This window comes from Bufo bufo, chromosome 7 (genome assembly GCF_905171765.1).
Source record: "Bufo bufo chromosome 7, aBufBuf1.1, whole genome shotgun sequence".
In the NCBI taxonomy this organism is placed as follows: domain Eukaryota; kingdom Metazoa; phylum Chordata; class Amphibia; order Anura; family Bufonidae; genus Bufo; species Bufo bufo.
This window is the reverse complement of record NC_053395.1, coordinates 119,207,499-119,228,177: the sequence shown is the minus strand read 5'-3', so window position 1 is coordinate 119,228,177 and position 20,679 is coordinate 119,207,499. Positions and strand designations below refer to the sequence as shown.

Genomic DNA, 20,679 nt, shown 5'->3' with positions numbered 1-20,679 from the left:
TGTCAAGATGAATCAGGTGTGGATCAGCCATGATTTCCACCTACCAATGCCTGATGTATCAGATTAGATCATCCATGCTGCCTCACCACACCTGGACAAAAAAAAAAAAGGTTTCTTCTTGGTGCTTGCCTCAGCTACTATTCTGATGGATGCTGCCACACATCTGATTTCATCAGATGAAAAATTTCCAGCACGTAGTTAGATAGAAATCTTGCAAAGTCTTTATTTCATATCCATACGGTACAAACAGTGTAGTGGACAAAGTCTCCCAACATCTCCCGTCAGACCGACATGTTTCGAACCAGCAGGATCTTAATCATTATCTGAGAACTGCCCGAGTTCGAGCATACTTGTAAAGCTCCACCTCCAATCAGGTGCAAAATAAAAAGGAAGAAAAAAAGGGGATGGGGGAAAGAGAAGAGGGAAGAAAAGCATAGATGACCGGGAGTGGAGTCCAAACAAAGCTCAGACTCAAAAAACATTGACATTAACCTCTTGCCGCAACTGTAACGCCGAAAGGCATCATTGCGGCGGCTCCCCCAGGCTACGCTAACGCCAATAGGCGTCATCTCGCGTAAGCCGAGATTTCCTGTGAACGCGCGCACACAGGCGCGCGCGCTCACAGGAACGGAAGGTAAGAGAGTGGATCTCCAGCCTGCCAGCGGCGATCGTTCGCTGGCAGGCTGGAGATGTGTTTTTTTTAACCCCTGAAAGGTATATCAGACGCTGTTTTGATAACAGCGTCTAATATACCTGCTACCTGGTCCTCTGGTGGTCCCCTTTGTTTGGATCGACCACCAGAGGACACAGGTAGCTCAGCAAAGTAGCACCAAGCACCACTACACTACACTACACCCCCCCCCCCGTCACTTATTAACCCCTTATTAGCCCCTGATCACCCCATATAGACTCCCTGATCACCCCCCTGTCATTGATTACCCCCCTGTCATTGATCACACCCCTGTAAAGCTCCATTCAGACGTCCGCATGATTTTTACGGATCCACTGATAGATGGATCGGATCCGCAAAACGCACACGGACGTCTGAATGGAGCCTTACAGGGGCGTGATCAATGACTGTGGTGATCACCCCATATAGACTCCCTCATCACCCCCCTGTCATTGATCACACCCCTGTAAAGTTCCATTCAGACGTCCGCATGATTTTTACGGATCCACTGATAGATGGGTCGGATCCGCAAAACGCACACGGACGTCTGAATGGAGCCTTACAGGGGCGTGATCAATGACTGTGGTGATCACCCCATATAGACTCCCTCATCACCCCCCTGTCATTGATTACCCCCCTGTCATTGATCACACCCCTGTAAAGCTCCATTCAGACGTCCGCATGATTTTGACGGATCCACTGATAGATGGATCGGATCCGCAAAACACATACGGACATCTGAATGGAGCCTTATAGGGGGGTGATCAATGACAGGGGGGTGATCACCCCATATAGACTCCCTGATCACCCCCCCTGTCATTGATCACCCCCCTGTCATTGATCACCCCCCCTGTCATTGATCACCCCCCTGTCATTGATCACCCCCCTGTCAGGCTCCATTCAGACATTTTTTTGGCCCAAGTTAGCGGAAATATTATTATTTTTTTTTTCTTACAAAGTCTCATATTCCACTAACTTGTGTCAAAAAATTAAATCTCACATGAACTCACCATACCCCTCACGGAATCCAAATGCGTAAAATTTTTTAGACATTTATATTCCAGACTTCTTCTCACGCTTTAGGGCCCCTAGAATGCCAGGGCAGTATAAATACCCCACATGTGACCCCATTTCGGAAAGAAGACACCCCCAGGTATTCCGTGAGGGGCATATTGAGTCCATGAAAGATTGAAATTTTTGTCCCAAGTTAGCGGAAAGGGAGACTTTGTGAGAAAAAAATAAAAAATATCAATTTCCGCTAACTTGTGCCAAAAAAATAAAATTTCTATGAACTCGCCATGCCCCTCATTGAATACCTTGGGGTGTCTTCTTTCCAAAATGGGGTCACATGTGGGGTATTTATACTGCCCTGGCATTCTAGGGGCCCCAAAGCGTGAGAAGAAGTCTGGTATCCAAATGTCTAAAAATGCCCTCCTAAAAGGAATTTGGGCACCTTTGCGCATCTAGGCTGCAAAAAAAGTGTCACACATCTGGTATCGCCGTACTCAGGAGAAGTTGGGGAATGTGTTTTGGGGTGTCATTTTACATATACCCATGCTGGGTGAGAGAAATATCTTGGTCAAATGCCAACTTTGTATAAAAAAATGGGAAAAGTTGTCTTTTGCCAAGATATTTCTCTCACCCAGCATGGGTATATGTAAAATGACACCCCAAAACACATTCCCCAACTTCTCCTGAGTACGGAGATACCAGATGTGTGACACTTTTTTGCAGCCTAGGTGGGCAAAGGGGCCCATATTCCAAAGAGCACCTTTAGGATTTCACAGGTCATTTACCTACTTACCACACATTAGGGCCCCTTGAAAATGCCAGGGCAGTATAACTACCCCACAAGTGACCCCATTTTGGAAAGAAGACATCCCAAGGTATTCGCTGATGGGCATAGTGAGTTCATGGAAGTTTTTATTTTTTGTCACAAGTTAGTGGAAAATGATGATTTTTTTTTTTTTTTTTTTCTTACAAAGTCTCATATTCCACTAACTTGTGACAAAAAATAAAAACTTCCATGAACTCACTATGCCCATCAGCGAATACCTTGGGGTGTCTTCTTTCCAAAATGGGGTCACTTGTGGGGTAGTTATACTGCCCTGGCATTCTAGGGGCCCAAATGTGTGGTAAGGAGTTTGAAATCAAATTCTGTAAAAAATGACCATTGAAATCCGAAAGGTGCTCTTTGGAATATGGGCCCCTTTGCCCGTGGTATCTCCGTATTCAGGAGAAGTTGGGGAATGTGTTTTGGGGTGTCATTTTACATATACCCATGCTGGGTGAGAGAAATATCTTGGCAAAAGACAACTTTTACCATTTTTTTATACAAAGTTGTCTTTTGCCAAGATATTTCTCTCACCCAGCATGGGTATATGTAAAATGACACCCCAAAACACATTCCCCAACTTCTCCTGAGTACGGAGATACCAGATGAGTGACACTTTTTTGCAGCCTAGGTGGGCAAAGGGGCCCACATTCCAAAGAGCACCTTTCGGATTTCACCAGCAATTTTTTACAGAATTTGATTTCAAACTCCTTTATAACTTTTACCCAAACCATTTTTTTTTACCCAAACATTTTTTTTTTATCAAAGACATGTAGAACAATAAATTTAGAGCAAAATTTATATATGGATCTCGTTTTTTTTGCAAAATTTTACAACTGAAAGTGAAAAATTTCATTTTTTTGCAAAAAAATCGTTAAATTTCGATTAATAACAAAAAAAGTAAAAATGTCAGCAGCAATGAAATACCACCAAATGAAAGCTCTATTAGTGAGAAGAAAAGGAGGTAAAATTCATTTGGGTGGTAAGTTGCATGACCGAGCAATAAACCGCTAAAGTTGTGGAGTGCCGATTTGTAAAAAAGGGCCTGGTCTTTAGGGGGGTATAAACCTGTGGTCCTTAAGTGGTTAAACACCACAGGTGAAAAAAAATAGATATATAATATAAAATCCTTGTAAAGGAAAATGTGCGTTGGGGTCCCATGTACAGGTACCATGCACACCCATCAGTGCAGGAGCAAATGAAGGAATGAAATAACCCACAAGGAAACCGTACAGTGTGCATGGGGCCCCACATGTCAAATTGTTTAAATTACAGAGTAGTAAAAAAAATTAAAAAAAACACTGCGGAGGAATAGAAGGAAATCATTTTTTTACTAAATAAAGGAAAAAAACATTTCTCTATGAACTCCGGCGTAACATCCGACACAAATGGTAGCAGTAATAACGGGAAGATATATTTTTAGGTATGAGTAATAACGTTGATGGATTCAATACAGATACATTAGCTCAAAACATTTTGGTCTGACAAGAGATTTTGGGAGACCTTGTCCACTACACTGTTTGTACCGTATGGATATGAAAAAAAAAAAACTGATTGGAAATTTTTCATCTGTTGAAGTTTGATACTATGAAGTCAGCCCGGCTTCTCCGCCGCACGTGCTACTATTGGTGAGCTAGAATCAATTTTCTTTTTCACACATCTGATGCCAAGTGCTCCTTCTTACACCCACCATCGTCAGTAAGTACTGATATTGCCACCCAACTCGCCACTATGACCACTCTGTGGTCTCCTGATGCTGCTGCCACCTAACCACTAAAGTCTCCTCAAACTGCTGTTGCCACCTCCACACTGTGTCACTGTGCCACTCTATGGCCTCTTCATGCTGCTGATGCCACCTCCGCACTATGTCACCTTGCCAGTCTGTGCCCTCCTCTTGCTGCTGCCAACTCATAACTCTGTCTCTGGGTGACTGTGTGGTCTCCTCATGCTGTTGCTGTCACCCCCACTCTGTCATTGTGCCATTCTGTGGCCTCCTCATGCAGCTGCTGCTACCTCCACACTATGTCACCTAGCCACTTTGTGGCTTACTCATGCTGCTGCCAACTCACAACTGTGTCTCTGTGCCACTCTGTGGTCTCCTCATGCTGCTGCTGCCACCTCCACACTATGTCACCATGCAACTCTGTGGCCTGCTGTCACACTGGACAGGATACAAGATACACAGAAAAAAACCAAACCAGTGTCTAGGCAAGAAGCTGGGGATAAAGGTCACCTCCTGACAAATCCCTACCAGCCTTCCCTAGACTTCTATGCCCACGTTTAGACCCTGAAGGTGGTAATGAATGTGTCCCTGTGCCTGGACTGAAGATACCCTAAAATCCCTAAGATGGTGAAAGGGGGAAAGAGGCAGTCTGCTCCCTCAGGACCTGGAGGGGGCAGGTGTCTCTCTAACAGCCCAGACAGACAAAAACAAGAAACACAAAATAAACTTATCTGGTTAGTGATCAGGAACAGCAAATCCTTCCTTCCTTCCTCTCAGCAAGACAGAAGCTATAACCCGCACAGGACACTGGGAGTGAGCGTAATTTAAACTCACACCAACGACCACACCCAGTGCACCTGAAGGGAGGCGGATATAGCTCAACTCCAAAACAAAACAAAAAGGCTACACACGTGCTGCTAACCTGGCAGACCTACGTACATAGCCTGAGCAGGGCATGACACCTGCTCATGCTGCTGCCAACTCACAACTGTGTCTCTAAGCCACTTTGTGGCCTCCTTATGATGCTGCTGTTGTTACCTCCACACTAAGTCACCTTGCCACTCTATGGCCTCCTCATGCTGCTGCGAACTCACAACTGTGTCTCTGGGCCACTCTGTGGTCTCCTCATGCTGCTGCTGCTAACTCCACACTATATCACCTTGCAACTCTGTGGCCTCCTCATGCTGCTGCCAACTCACAAATGTGTCTCTGAGCCACTCTGTGGCCTCCTCATGCTGCTTCTGCTGTCACCTCCACACTATGTCACCTTGCCACTCTATGGCCTCCTCATGCTGCTGCTAACTCACAACGGTGTCTCTGGGCCACTCTGTGGCCTCCTCATGCTGCTGCTGCCACCTCCACACTATGTCATTGTGCCACTCTGTGTTCTCCTTATGCTGCTGCCACCTCCACACTATGTCACCTTGCCACTCTGTGGTCTCCTCCTGCTGCTGCCAACTCACAACTTTGTCTCTGGGCCACTCTGTGGCCTCCTCATGCTGCTGCCACCTCCTAATTATGTAATTTTGCCACTCTGTGGTATCCTCCTGCTGCTGCCACATCACTACTTTGTGGTCTCATCATGCACCACTGGGCCACTCTGTGGTCTCCTCATGCTGCTTACACCTCACCACTATGTCATTGGGCCACTCTGTGGTCTCCTCATGCTGCTTCCACCCTCCCCAATCCATGACTGTCCCACTATTTTGCCTTTTTTGGCCTGGTTGACATCATCATTTATTTGATCCTTCTTTTGATCTGTCCTTTTGCTGCTGCCAACTCACAACGCTGTCTCTGGGCCACACTGTGGCCTCCTCATGCTGCTGACACCTCCTAAGTATGTAATTTTGCCACTCTGTGGTCTCCTCATGCTGCTGCCACATCACTACTCTGTGGTCTCCTCATGCGTCACTGGGCCACTCTGTGGTCTTCTCATGCTGCTTCCACCTCACCACTATGTCATTGGGTCACTCTGTGGTCTCCTCATGTTGCTTCCACCCTCCCCAATCCATGACTGTCCCACTATTTTGCCTTTTTTGGCCTGGTTGACATCATTTATTTGATCCTTCTTTTGATCTGTCAGAAGCTAGGAAAAATGAGACGCAAAATAGATCCTGTCTATGTCGCTGTTGTAAGGCCTGTATGGTCCCATCAGAATTTGCTTGTGATTTGGAAGACATGCAAATATTCCATTAATGTGTCATCTCGTTTTGGTTCAACTCCTGTTTTTTTTAGGCTTTAGCAATGCTCATGGATTACTGACCGAATGCTGACCGAGTGAAGGCGGATGCTCCACAGATAGGATCTGTTTTTAGGGGTTATTGCTCTGACAGATCAGAAGAAGGGCAAAATAATCAGTGACTAGAGTTGAGCGGACACCTGGATGTTCGGGTTCGACGGGTTTGGCCAAACAAAAAAGTTAGAGTTCGGGACTCGAACTTCATCCCGAACCCCATTGAAGTCAATGGGGACCCGAACTTTTGAGCACTAAAATGGCTGTAAAAATGTAATGGAAAGAGCTAGAGGGCTGCAAATACCAGCAAAATGTGGTTAAGAGCATGGCAAGTGCTCTGCAAGCAAAAGTGGATAGGGAAATGACTTTAAATAACATAAAATATGTAAAAATAAAAAATAATAATCGTGATCTAGGAGGACGAGGTCCATATGGAGTAGGAGGTTGATGAGGCGGTGGATGTGGCAGTGTAGGTGGAAGCAGCGGTGGAGGAGGAGTTAGCCTACACAGTTTTTGGGTTTTCATTTTTTTTTTTTTTTTTTTTTATTAGGGTACACCCCAAAACATTGGGAAATATAACCTGTGATAACCCCCTCCAGTCGTGCTAAACACACGTTCAGACAATACCCTAGCTGCAGGGCAGGCCAGCACCTCCAAGGCGTAAAGGGCAAGCTCAGGCCATGTGCCCAATTTGGAGACCCTGTCAGTCTGTTCATGTAGGCGTGTGCTCACATACTGTCCCACCCTGTTGCACATCCCTGTGATGTTCACGATCCAATTGGATATGTGCTCTATCAACTTTCGATGTTCTTTTCTGCGCCTACCATGGTGATCACGGTTATCGGCGAATCAGGGTTCCACCCCGGAGAGGGAGCGTGAGAAATGGAGACCTCATCCAAGGGAGGTCAATGGCTGCAATGGGATGAAATGGAAATGTGGGAGAAGCTATTAAAACAGAAGAATTGTGAGGAAATTAGGGGGCGCGCGGCAATTACCCACTCCTGACTCGGGGAGGTAGTGACGATAAATAACAATATAGGACTCTTAAGATGCCCTGTTTTTGGAATGATTAATAAAAAATTATAGGGAATGTCACTGTGGTATTTTGGATTTGGAAACATTAGCCATGAAAGGCCCTGCGGCGGCTTTGTTGACTCTAGGTAACTTCTGCCTGATCGCACGTCCCTGTGACGTCCACCATCCATTTGGATATCTTCTCTATTAACATTTGATGTTCTTTTCTGAGTCTACCATATTGATCACGGTTATCGGCGAATCAGGGTTCCACGCCGGAGAGGGAACGTGAGAAAGAGACCACATCCAAGGGAGGATTAATTGTTTCAAATTAAAAATTATAGAGTGGAAATATGGGACAAAGTATTAAAGCGTAAATGTGGGACAACTTTTTAAAGTTTAAGCATTGAATGAAAGGAAGTTGCGCGCATCAATTAATGAAGAATTTCTTACATTTTTGTCCCCGTCAACTATGCAGAGCAGGGGTTTCTATCGGGCAAAATTTGAAAAATGTCACCTGACAATGTAACAGACATTTTTTTTAAATTTATGTTCCCGTCACCTATGCAGAGGTGCTCCAGTGACATCCACCATCCATTTGGATATCTTCTCTATCAACTTTCGATGTTCTTTTCTGAGCCTACCATGTTGATCATGGTTATCGGCGAATCAGGGTTTCACGTCGGAGAGGGAGCATGAGAAAGAGAGACCACATCCAAAGGAGATAAATGTATTACATTTTTTTGGGATCGAGCGGAAATATGGGAAAAGCTATTGAGGCGCAAATGTGGGACAAATTACTGAAGCACAAATGTGGGAAAAGTTATTGAGACGCAAATGTGGGAAAACTTGTTAAAGTTTAGGCATTGAATGAAAGAAGGTGGCGCGCATCAATTAAAGAAGAATTTCTGAAATTTTATTCCCTGTCACCTATGCAGAGCAGGGAGTTTATTCACGTCCAAAATAGTAAAATGTCAACCCAAGAATGTAACTGAAAAATTACAGTAATTTATTAACCTGTTAAATTGTTTGTCACCCCAAAAAGGTAAAAGAAAAATGATTGAAATGTATTAAGCTGTCAACTAGGTAGAGGAGGGGTATATTACACCCAATAATTTGTGAATTTCAACTGAAAATGTAACAGACAAATTAGTTATTTTTTCACCTACTAGGTATAGCAGTGATTATTACAGATAGGTTACACAAAACAGACATACACATAGACAGTAATTAAATATACTATGTTAAATAGACCCGGAAAGGATAAGTAAAAACCCACTTAGTGTACATGAATACACCAACCAACAAGAATAAACTGAGATTAAACGGGTATATCATCAAAAAATAATTCCTTTATTAAATAAATGACACATAAACGAGACATGAGACAACAGATAAAAAATTGCTACATCTGAGGAGGCATATTAACACAAATGAGACAATGGAAGGGGGGTGGAGTATGCAATGTAAAAGAGGAGATAGAAAGGAGGAGTACAGTACCTCACTAATTTCTGTGTGTGTAACTGCAACCACAGATATTCAAAGTAGGGGCATACAAAACCTTTGAAAGTGCTAAAGTGCAAATGCTGAGTGGCAAAACACCATATCAATAAGTGGTTGCAGATTACACCGCGACACGTGGATGTATAATGGTTCCAAGATATGGGACCATATAACAGCCAGCAAAAAGTTAAAGTGCAAGTGCATAAGAAGTCACCATATCAATGGTCAAATACCACAATTGTAGCTGTGGTGACAGCTTAAACCTCCAAATACATACAAATCTGGCTCAGGTGCACAGTGAACATCCACCTGTGGATAACCCAAGTGGGTATAGCTGAGCACCTAGAGCCGATAAACACATCCCTCAAAGTCCACAACAATATAGCATATCTACATACCCATGATATGGAGATATACACCTCAGGAGAGCCACGTAACCCCAAATGATGATATACCCGTTTAATCTCTGTTTATTTTTGTTGGTTGGTAGGTATAGCAGTGATACATCACACCCAAAAATGTATTAATTTCACCCAAAAATGTAACTGACAAATTAGTGAAATGACACAAAATAAAATAAAATACGTACAAAAAAAAAAGAAGAAGATTTATGAGGAGTAATTCAATGTGGAGTAGGAGTTTGAGGAGGCGGTGGACATAGCGGTGTAGATAGAAGTGGCAGTGGAGGAGGACGAGGTAGCCAACACTGGTTTTTGGTTTTAATTTATTTAAATTTTTTTAAATTAGGGTACACTCCAAAAGAGTGTGAAATAACCAAAATACAAGAATGAACAATTGCGCTGCAGCATAACAATGGCTGGTTAAGGCCGGTATACATGTCTATTCTGCAGAAGGTACGGACAAGTGCTGTGGGATCCATGCCTGGTTCATTTTAATGAACGTGAGCTTGTCCACATTGGCTGTGGACAGGCGGCTGCTCTTGTCTGTGATAACGCCCCCTGCCGTGCTAAACACACGTTCAGAAATTACACTGGCTGCATGGCAGGCCAGCACCTCCAAGGCGAAAAGGGCAAGCTCAGGCCATGTGCCCAATTTGGCGACCCAAAAGTGAAGGGGGCAGACCCATCATTTAGTACGTGTAGGCATGTGCACACATACTGCTCCACCATGTTGGTGAAATGCTGCCTCCTGCTAAGACGTTCCATATCAGCTGGTGGTGCTGGTTGTTGTGGCGTGCTGACAAAGCTTTTCCACATTTCGGCCATGCTAACCCTGCCTTCTCAGGTGCTGGCGGTGCCCCAGCTGCGTTGGCGACCTCTTCCTCTTCCTTCGCCTTGTGCTTCCACTGTGCCCCCGCTGTCAGGTGGGAATGCCGCCAGCAGCGCATCTACCAGCGTGCGCTTGTACTCGCGCATCTTACGATCACGCTTCAGTTCGGAATTAAGGAAGGTACATTGTCCTTGTAATGGGGATCCAGCAGCGTGGCCACCCAGTAATCAGCATAAGTTAGAATGTGGGCAACTCGGCAGTCTTTGCGGAGACACTGCAGCATGTAATCGCTCATGTGTGCCAGGCTGCCCAAAGGAAACGAAAAGCTGTCTTCTGTGGGAGGTGTATCGTCTGTGTCCTCTGAATCCCCCCAGCCATGCACCAGTAATGGCCATGAGCTGGCCTGGGTGCCACCCTGCTGTGAACATAGTTCCTCCTCCTCCATCTCCTCCTCCTCATCATCCTCCACCTCGTCATCCTCCAGAACTGTGGCCTGGCTGGACAATAGTGTACCTGGCGTTTGTGGGTGCAGGAACCCAATCCTCAGAGCAACTTGTGAATGACTGGCCGGAAACCCTATGAAATGATCCCTCTTCCTCTCCTCCTCCTCCTGTGCCACATCCTCTTTCATCCTCGCCAGCATAATTTTTTCAAGTAGGCATAGAAGTGGGATAGTTACGCTGAGAACGGCGTTATCGGCGCTGGCCATGTTGGTGGAGTACTCGAAATAGCGCAACAAGGAACACAGGTCTCGCATGGAGGCCCAGTCATTGGTGGTGAAATGGTGCTGTTCCGCAGAGTGACTAACCCGTGCATGCTGCAGCTGAAACTCCACTATCGCCTGCTGCTGTTCTCACAGTTTGGCTAGCATGTGCAAGGTGGAGTTCCACCTTGTGGGCACGTCGCATATGAGGCGTGAGCAGGAAGGCCAAAGTTACGCTGCAGCGCTGACAGGCGAGCAGCAGCAGGGTGAGAACGCCGAAAGCGCGCACAGTTTATGCAGCAGCTCTGACATATTTGGGTAATTTTTAAGAAACCTCTGCACCACCAAATTCAGCACATGTGCAAGGCAAATGATGTGCGTCAAACTGGCTAGTCCCAGAGCTGCTGCTACGAGATTTTGCCCATTATCGCATACCACCAGGCTTGAGGCTCACTGGCACAAACCACTCATCAGTCTATTTTTCAAGGCCCGTCCACAGCTCCTGCGCGGTGTGCGGTTTGTCCCCCAAACAGATAAGTTTTAAAACTGCCTGATGTCGTTTACCCCTGGCTGTAATGAAGTTGGTGGTGAAGGTGTTATGCTGACCGGATGAGGAGCCGATAGAGGATGAGGAAGCGGAGTAGGAAGAGGAAGCAACAGGAGGCAAACTGAAGCGCCCTGCAATCCTTTGTGCTGTTAGGGAGATATAACGTCCCTGACCGTGCTTACTGGTCCACGTATCCGTAGTGAGGTGTACCTTGCCACAGATGGCGTTGCGCAGTGCACACCAGATTTTTTTCCCCCACTTGGTTGTGCGTGGAAGGGATGACTCTCCTGGAAAAGTAGTGGCGGCTGGGCACGACGTACTGTGGGACAGCCACCGCCATAAGGCCTTTAAAACTCTCCGTCTCTGCCAGACGGAATGACAGCATTTCAAAGGCCAGTAATTTAGAAATGCTGGCATTCAGGGCTAGGGATCACGGGTGGGACATTGTGGAGATGCTTGGTGACCCAGATGGTGATGTTGCTGGCAGATCCTCTGTTTGCGGGGTGGCAGGTGCCACCGTCACTCCTGAGGTGGATGAAGAGGCCGAGACTGCAGCAGAAGAGGAAGCAGGAGGAGCCAGAGACAGTGGCGGAATTGTAGCGGAGAGGCCGTATAATCCACGATAACTCCGCTGGTAGACAGGCACAACATACAATAATCCAGGTAGCCTTACAATAATCCCTTTTTCCCAAGAACTAGATGACACATAGCTTGGGAGTCAACTAACTTTATTTAGACATAGCACACCTACTTTAAACCCCCCAACAGCCTCATTTACATACAATAGGGCACATAGATGACTATGGTACAAGGAAGGGTGGGGCCAGACAATAGCAAGGGCTGATGGGAGATTGAGGAGGGACAGAGCAGCTAGTTTACTGGTCTCCCAGTGTCCTTGAGACAACACCTTGCTGGGGAAACAATGGGACAGGAAAAAGGGGGAGGGGAAGAGGCACAGAAAAGCAATGCATTTAACATAGTAAACATTACAGTAAGAGCAAGATATATACAAAGATATTCTATGTGGCTAGGTTTGCCACAGAGACCTTTCTTGGTTTTTAAGGTGTCTACTCCACTGCAGCTCGTGCTTAGCACTTAAATGCCTGGTCATGCAGGTTGTGCTCAGGTTGAGAACGTTTATGCCTCGCTTCAGGCTCTGATTGCACAGCGTGCAAACCACTTGTGTCTTGTCATCAGCACATTGTCTGCGGTGGGAAGTAGCAGGCGTACTGTCTAGAGGACGGCCGCTTTGCTTTTGCACCCTGCTCCCTCTTCTGCTGTGCTGGTGGCTCTGTGCGACTACCGCCTCTTTCTCCAAACTACATAGGTCACTCGCATGACCTTGATTCCATGTGGGGTCGAGGACCTCATCGTCCTCCACATCATCTTCCACCCAGTCTTCACCCCTGCCCTCCTTGTCGGTCTGCACACTTTCGAAAGCCCCAGCAGTTGGCACCTGTGTTTCTTCATCATCCGAGACATGCTGCGATGGTCCTCCCATGTACTCTTCTTGAAACATAAGTGGTTGGGCATCGGTGCACTCAATCTCTTCTACTTCTGGGGCAGGGTTAGATGGATGGCCCTGGGAAACCCTGAAAGCAGAGTCATCAAAAAGCAGAAGAGACTGCTGCATGACTTGGGGCTCAGACTGCTTGGCTGATTTGCAAGGGGGTGAGGTGAAAGACTGATGGACATCAGCTGCAGGTGCCAACTCTGATCTTTCAGCAGGAGACATCTCTGTTGGGCTGTATCTCACAATGACATATGCAGCAATGGTTGCAAAATAAACTTTTTTTCCCCCCCAAACTCGTGTTTGTTTAATAACTGAATATGACAGCATTATATAACCCTGGAATTTCAAACGTCTTGATGCTGCAAGGCCAGAAAAATGTTGTATTTTGCCCACAAAAGGGTGTTTTATTAATAGAAGAATATAACCCCAGTATATAAACGGTGTATCTCACACGCCCTGACCCACACTAGGCCGCAATTAAAGATTTTTGCCCAAAATGGGTATTTGTCTAATAACTGAATATGACAGCAGTATATAACCCTTTAATTTCACACGTGCTTATGTTGCAAGGCCAGAAAAACTGTGTATTTTGCCCAAAAAAGGGTTTTTCATTAATAGAAGAATATAACCCCAGTATATAAAGGGTGTATTTCACACACCCTGACCAACACTAGGCCGCAATTAAAGATTCGTGCCCAAAATGGCTGTATTTCAAATAAGTGAATAGAACCACACTAAGTAAAGGCTGTATCTCACAATGACATATGCAGCAAAGGCTGCAAAATAAACTTTTTTTCCCCAAACGCGTGTTTGTTTAATAACTGAATATGACAGCAGTATATAACCCTTGAATTTCACACATGCTGATGCTGCAAGTGCTGTAGAATTGTGTATTTTGGCAAAAAACAGGGTGTTTTAAAAAACCCAGAAAATGATGGCTGTATTTCTAGCTTAAATTGCACACTGACTAATCCAGATGTTGTATATTGCCAAAATTTTATTTTTTTCTTCTAATAGAATATGAAAGCTGTATATAACATTAGAATTTCACACGTTCAGATGCAGCTAGGGATGTAAAATTGTGTATTTTGCACAAAAAGGGTGTTTTAAAAACCCCAGAAATTATGGCTGTATTTCTAGCTTAAATTGGACACTGACTAATCCTGCAAATGCACCAGATGTTGTATATTGCCAAAAAAGGGTGATTTTTTTACAACCAGATTATTAGTTCAGTTTTTCAAGCTTGGATTTCAATGTCACAAAAGCTCAGATGCAGTGATGGTGCACTGAGCTTGCATAAAATGGCCGCCACCGCCGCCCACCTAACTAACAGATGGATAAAAGTTTTTTTTTTTTCGGTCACTGGGCTCAGGGCAGGGTAAAAAGATTGTGCCCTGCACCCACACAACTAAATGTATGTCGATCGCTGAGTTAGATTCACTTTCTGAACAAAGATTCTGTCCTATTCTCTCCCTTAAATCACCAGCCGCATCCTCTCCCTACACTAGTAACAGCAGAGTGATGTGCAGCGCTACGTGACTCCAGCTTATATAGAGGCTGGGTCACATGCTGCACTGGCCAATCACAGCCATGCCTGGCTGTTATGGCTTCTAAGGTCAGACAGTTAAACGCTTGTTGATTGGCTGCTCTGCAGCCTTTCAAAAAGCGCCAAGAAAGCGCCGAACACCGAACCAGAACCCAAACTTTTACTGAAATGTTCGGGTTCGGGTCCGGGGTCCAAAAATCCTTTACAGTTCGGGTTCGCTCAACCCTATCAGTGACGTCAACACAAACTTACTGCTGACACCTTCTCCACTCTGTCGGGGGGCTCTACTTGTATAAGCGTTTAATAGAACAGGTTCTGTAGACATCTATGTGGAATCAGCTGACGACGGTGTAAAAGGAGTGTGCTTCTTCTTGACGCTAACATCGACTTGTAAGGCTGTGTTCACACTTCACTTATTTGGGAAGTTATGGGGCCAAAACTGACCAAATAACTCAAGTGTGCAGTGATTCTAAAAGCGACGCCTGTCATGTGTGTGTCATCCTGACTCACAGTATTATTTCACTACCACAACAGACTCCCTATGTGTGTTACTGCAAGGCATAGTGTTCTACACAACTATACAGGCTCTCTGCAGCCAGGAAATAGCTGTTTTTTAACGTGATTTGCCACAAAAAAAATTGGATCAAAACTAATCTTTTCGGAAAATTCTGTGAACCGGCCGAATCAAATTTTTGAGAAATTCGCTCATCTCTAGTAATATCCTTGTAGGTAGCAGCTTTTAAGGTTTGCAGCAGATGCAGTTGTACTAGCAGGCACAGCCAGCCTCACTTCTCACTCCCTGGCTAACAGCTTCCCTGGCTCCCTATTCTACACACACAATTCTTCTTTGTAATTCTAACTTTTCCTTTCACTGTCCCTGGAAGTAAAATACAAGATTGATCGATTTCTGACTCCCTAAGATGGTTTTTCTGGCAAACACTGCTATACCCAACCACCCTCATGCACAGCCCAGCAATAACATTCTGCTCACTCTGCTAGGGCACCTCCCTGCCTGCTGCAGCACTGATTCATCCAGACTCTCTGTTGGCCTGGGAGCCATTTAGGGCAAGCTCTTTCCCTAACTACCTATCAGGGTCAATCAAGAACCCTTCTTCCTCCCTAGTGTTTCTCCTGCCGACATGTTCACTAACATGGCACTATGCGTTGTTTTAGTGGATTTGTCCGAAAAGAACCTGAAAAAATTCAGACTCATCCTTAGTTACAGCTGTGGTAAATGATAGAGTGCCCCTCATGGTTTGTCGCGCTGCGTGTATTTATTTTGACATGAGGGATCTGACCAGACTTTTTACTTTCTAGATACATCATTGAGCCTTGGGTACCAACACACTGTAGCCGGTTGACTGCTTATCTTTCCTTAGACTACATTACAAACCAGTGTACTCTGGGAACAACCCACAACCCTCTGACACAGTGATCTAGTCATCACAATTTGATCCTTGTCAAAGGTTGCACTAGCTTATTTTCTCTGCTTCCAACACATCAACTTCAATGACTGTTCACTTCCTAGCTTTTACTGTATATTTCACATACCACTAACAGGTGCCAGAGTAATAAAATAATCAATGCTATCCATTTCACTTCTTTTAAGGTTATGGCTGCTCGTGTACAGTGTGATATTTATTATAACTACTATACACATCCCAACTTTATGAAATACATTTATTAGGTTTTCTCTAACTCAAGCATGTCAAACTTGTGGCCCTCCAGTTGTTGCAAAACTCCCAGCATGCCCTGATAAGTTGTAGATTGTCCAGCCATGATGGAAGTGCTAGTTTTGCAATATCTGGGAGGGCCACAAGTTTGATATTCCTATATTAACTGGACTAAAGCTGAACCTGGGAAGGTATCTAAGACGATAAACTGTCTCATTCCTTAGATATTCAGTAGGATAAAACATACTTTGTGGTCACTAGTCGCTGGCTTCCCAATGGAATATACTCAATTTCCTGGAAATGAAAAGGTATTTCAAAGAGAATTTTTTTTAATGTACATGTATAAGTTCCACCTACACTGTAGAAATGTACAGTATTTAATACTATTCCCTACCTGCCTCTCCCTCCCCCCCCCCCCCCCAAAATAAAATAAAAAATCACCTGTGGTTTCTGCAGCTTTCACTAGACCCCTTCGGAAAATGTTTCTCAGTCTCATTTTCATACGGAAGTTCTTAGCTCCTCCAGTTACTGAAATTAAGAGATTAGGAACCTCAAGACCCCACTGTTCAGTCATTAGCTGGTACAGAACATTAGATGGAGTATCAGATGATACTCTAACAAACTGCTGAGAAGAGAAAAAAGAGGGGGAAAAAACATTAATCTACAAAAAGATTAAGAATTCACATATATTTAAACCTGATTCTTCCTTTCATGCTAAGAGTTGATCAATTCTATTTGCTTGCTACATCTGTTTATGAGAAAGCTAGCTGACAAGGACAAAACCAAGGGTACCCTAAGGCGGCAGATTTGTGGGACCAGGAAAGTGTGGAGCTATTGACTATGATAGCTAGGTATGTTGAGGGGGGCTGAGTGAGATGGGACAAATACTGTATAATAAGTTCTGTTTCTCCATGTCAAGTCTTAAAAAGCAAGAGGAGAAGAAGAATATATTGTAGCTGATTGTGGGATTCTGTATAGTAGGGAGATGACTATGTCCATATATAGAGTCAGTGCTATGAACATGAAGAGGGTATGCTTGCGGACACCATGTGTATTTAAGTCTAATTTTGCCTCTATTTCTGAAATGTTTTTGCCAGGATTTGAACTCACAACTTCATACAATAGAGGCAAAAACCTTAACCACTGAGCTATAGAGCTCAATGCTATACTATGGCAGAAAAACCTCATAGTAGTTTCTCATGCATTAGGCATTCCTAAACAGCAGAAGTATAGTTTTACATTTGACCACGGCATCGGGGTGGATAAATGTCAGGTCAGCATTACTGCAGATCACGGACATTGGTAGCAGGTGCCTAGTTGCAGAGCAGACACCATCTTTAAAGACCCGACATGTGCCGTAAATTTAAGGCGGATGCCGGAAAGGGGTTACTGGTCACATGACCAAATTTGTATAGGACAGAGCTTTCTTTCTGCACTGACACTGGAGCATGTGCAGGTACTTTGGGAGAGAGGGGTTGTGTATGACTGCAAGCAGCCAGGTGAGGAAGGGTCTAGTGCTGTGCAGTCCTGGGGTACATGCTGTATGACGACCGACTCTGTTACTATAGCTTTTTGTGAGGGAGGGGAACTCATTCCTGTGAGGGGAAGGGGCATGAGGCGTATTCTGGGGGCCAGGAGGGTGCATATCTGTGTGTGTGGCTTTATGGCATGTAAATCTGTGAGGGATTGGCAAAATGTGACTGTGTACATTATTATGAGATTTGGGGCCCCGCTTTTGATTTTATCCAGGGCCACATTTTGTCTAAAACCGGCCCTGGGCTCACTGTACAGTGGCTTTTCAAGGAGGGGAGGGGGGCGGTAGACCCTGGTTGCAGGCTCTCAGGGAGTGGCGGCTGCTATGAGAATATGCAATACAGATGGAAGCGCTCATTGCTGGAGCACAGGGGAGTCATCTCCCTGTGCTCCTTTTGTTCTCTGGGCCCGGCGCAGCAGTGATGTTGTAGCGTGTGTCTCACTGCTGCGTCAGAGTGCAGGGAGATGAGCTGCAGTAAGTAAATGAAAGTACTGTGCACCAGCAATGATAGCCATGTTAGGGGGCCACTGAGGGGTCATTACACTATGAGGGGGCCAGGGTTATTATACTGTGTGGGGGGGCCTTGGGGGGTCATTATATTGTGTGAGTGCCCCTTACACAGTATAATGAGTAGTGCCCCCGACACACAGTGTAATGATCCCCAATGACCCCCCCCATACAGTATAATGACTCCTAGTGACCCCCATAAAGTAAAATGGGGTTAACTAGGGGTTATTATACTGTAGGGGGGTCACTACACTTTCTGGGGGGCACTGGAGGTCATCATATTGTGTGGGAAGCACAGGGGGATGTAACACACCAGAGGTGCATTACCACCTTCTGCACCTCTCCACTATCTGCTATGGTTAACATAATGTCATCATATGTGTTAATTTCCAGGTCCTGTATAATGTGCATATTCTTTTCCATGTAAATGTTATGTTCAAGTGTGATATGCCTGGTTCACCAGCAGATGGCGGCAGTAATGGCAGAGCTACCCTGATTAGAATGGAACCTTCTTTCCATGCTAGCTAGCTCCCTTAAAGGGTTTCTGTCACCCTGCTAAACTCTTTTTTTTTTTTTGGGCTAGTTAGATTGCTCATAGTGCGATATAGGAGAATATAATAGTCTTACTTACTTTCATGCGGCCGATTTTTTATAAAACGAACTTTTATAATATGTTAATGAGGGCTCTACCAGCAAGTAGGGCGTCTACTTGCTGGTAGCTGCTGCAGAAATCCGCCCCCTCGCCGTGTTGATTGACAGGGCCAGCCGTGATCTCCTCCTCCGGCCGGCCCTGTCAGTAATTCAAAAATCGCGCGCCTCGCGTCATTCGGCGCAGGCGCTCTGAGATGAGGAGGCTCGTATCCTCAGCACTCCCTCAGTGCGCCTGCGCCGATGACGTCTTCTCTTTCGGTGATGTCATCGGCGCAGGCGCACTGAGGGAGTGCTGAGGAGACGAGCCTCCTCATCTCAGAGCGCCTGCGCCGAATGACGCGAGGCGCGCGATTTTTGAATTACTGACAGGGCCGGCCGGAGGAGGAGATCACGGCTGGCCCTGTCAATCAACACGGCGAGGGGGCGGATTTCTGCAGCAGCTACCAGCAAGTAGACGCCCTACTTGCTGGTAGAGCCCTCATTAACATATTATAAAAGTTCGTTTTATAAAGAATCGGCCGCATGAAAGTAAGTAAGACTATTATATTCTCCTATATCGCACTATGAGCAATCTAACTAGCCCAAAAAAAAAAAATGAGTTTAGCAGGGTGACAGAAACCCTTTAAGGGAGGAGATTTTAGTTAGTGAAAGGGCCATTTAGCTTACCCCCTGCTAGGGGAAGGCTGTGTTCCAGCCAGCAGAGCACCTTCAGCTCTGCTGGACTTAGAGGCCCAAGCTACAAGCCTTAAAAGCCAGGGAGATAAAGCTCCTCTGGATAAAGATAGAGACATACCAGATTAGAGCAAGTAAAGTACAGCAGGAAAAAAAAGGAAAAGATTCCTATTTAAGCCAGTTAGCACAGCAGGGCCAGAGAGCAACAGATGCAGCAGAGCCAAATATGTTTGCCTGCCAGAATTAATGCCAAATCCTGCTAGTAACCAAGATAAAGTTGGAAGATTGTATCCTGATGAAAGTTTATTCAAGTAAAGCTGTTATCAACTCCAACACAAGTCTGGACTCACTTTATTTCATCACCACCTCATTAACTACCCCTTGCTCTGCTTCGGACGACAGCACCTGGGTTCCGGGATATCTGGGTACCACCAACACCATCTACTTAAGGGGACTCCGTCCCTTGTTGCTTCAATGCAACTGTCGTCACGACAAAAAACACTATGGAGGGACCCCGGCCCTGTGCTGCCGGTCCGTTGCAGGGACATGTCACTGTAAAAAAATGCCACAAGGTAGCCCACTAAGAATTATCGGCCAAGGGCCCACATGATCCTTGAGCCAGCCCTGCTACTTGACCCCATAAATGTCCAGGCTGTGAAGTATGAGGTGATCCAGGAGAGGCCCAAGTCTTTGATGTCAAGAGAAGAGGGAGTGTCACAAACTATAGCTAGGTGTAAAACCGTGTACGAAACAAATAATGATCCAGAGAGTAGCTGCACACAAAACACATGTAGCTTCCTCAAGGGGATATGACAGGATTTTTAAAAAGCAAATGACCAATAACAAGCAGCAACAAAAAGGTGAAAGAATTAGGCATAATACTCTCAAGTACCTTCAATGCAGCTGCTCTATGGGTTGCTATTTATTTCTTGGATGCTTTTACACTTAGATGAAGTTCATTGGTTTCATAGCTTTTACCTTCTATTTATCTTTTGCACAAGCTATCAGGATAGTTATAATTTTTCTTGTTTTTTGTGTACAGTTGTGGCTGTATAGATTATACCTATATGCAGTTGATCCCTTGATGTGATTCTATTTTAATGTAGCTGTTTTTTTGTGAGGGACT

At 45.2% G+C, this 20,679-nt stretch overlaps 1 protein-coding gene across 1 annotated transcript in view; it reads right to left on the bottom strand.

Annotated features, from left to right (window-relative positions):
* The window catches only part of TRPM2 (transient receptor potential cation channel subfamily M member 2), a 1,766,051-nt gene that overhangs the window by 1,679,672 nt on the left and 65,700 nt on the right, over nucleotides 1-20,679 (bottom strand). The window contains exon 4 of the mRNA XM_040441475.1: nucleotides 16,631-16,814. Within this exon, the coding sequence (XP_040297409.1) occupies nucleotides 16,631-16,814 (184 nt within the window). The remainder of the gene's footprint in view (nucleotides 1-16,630; nucleotides 16,815-20,679) is intronic.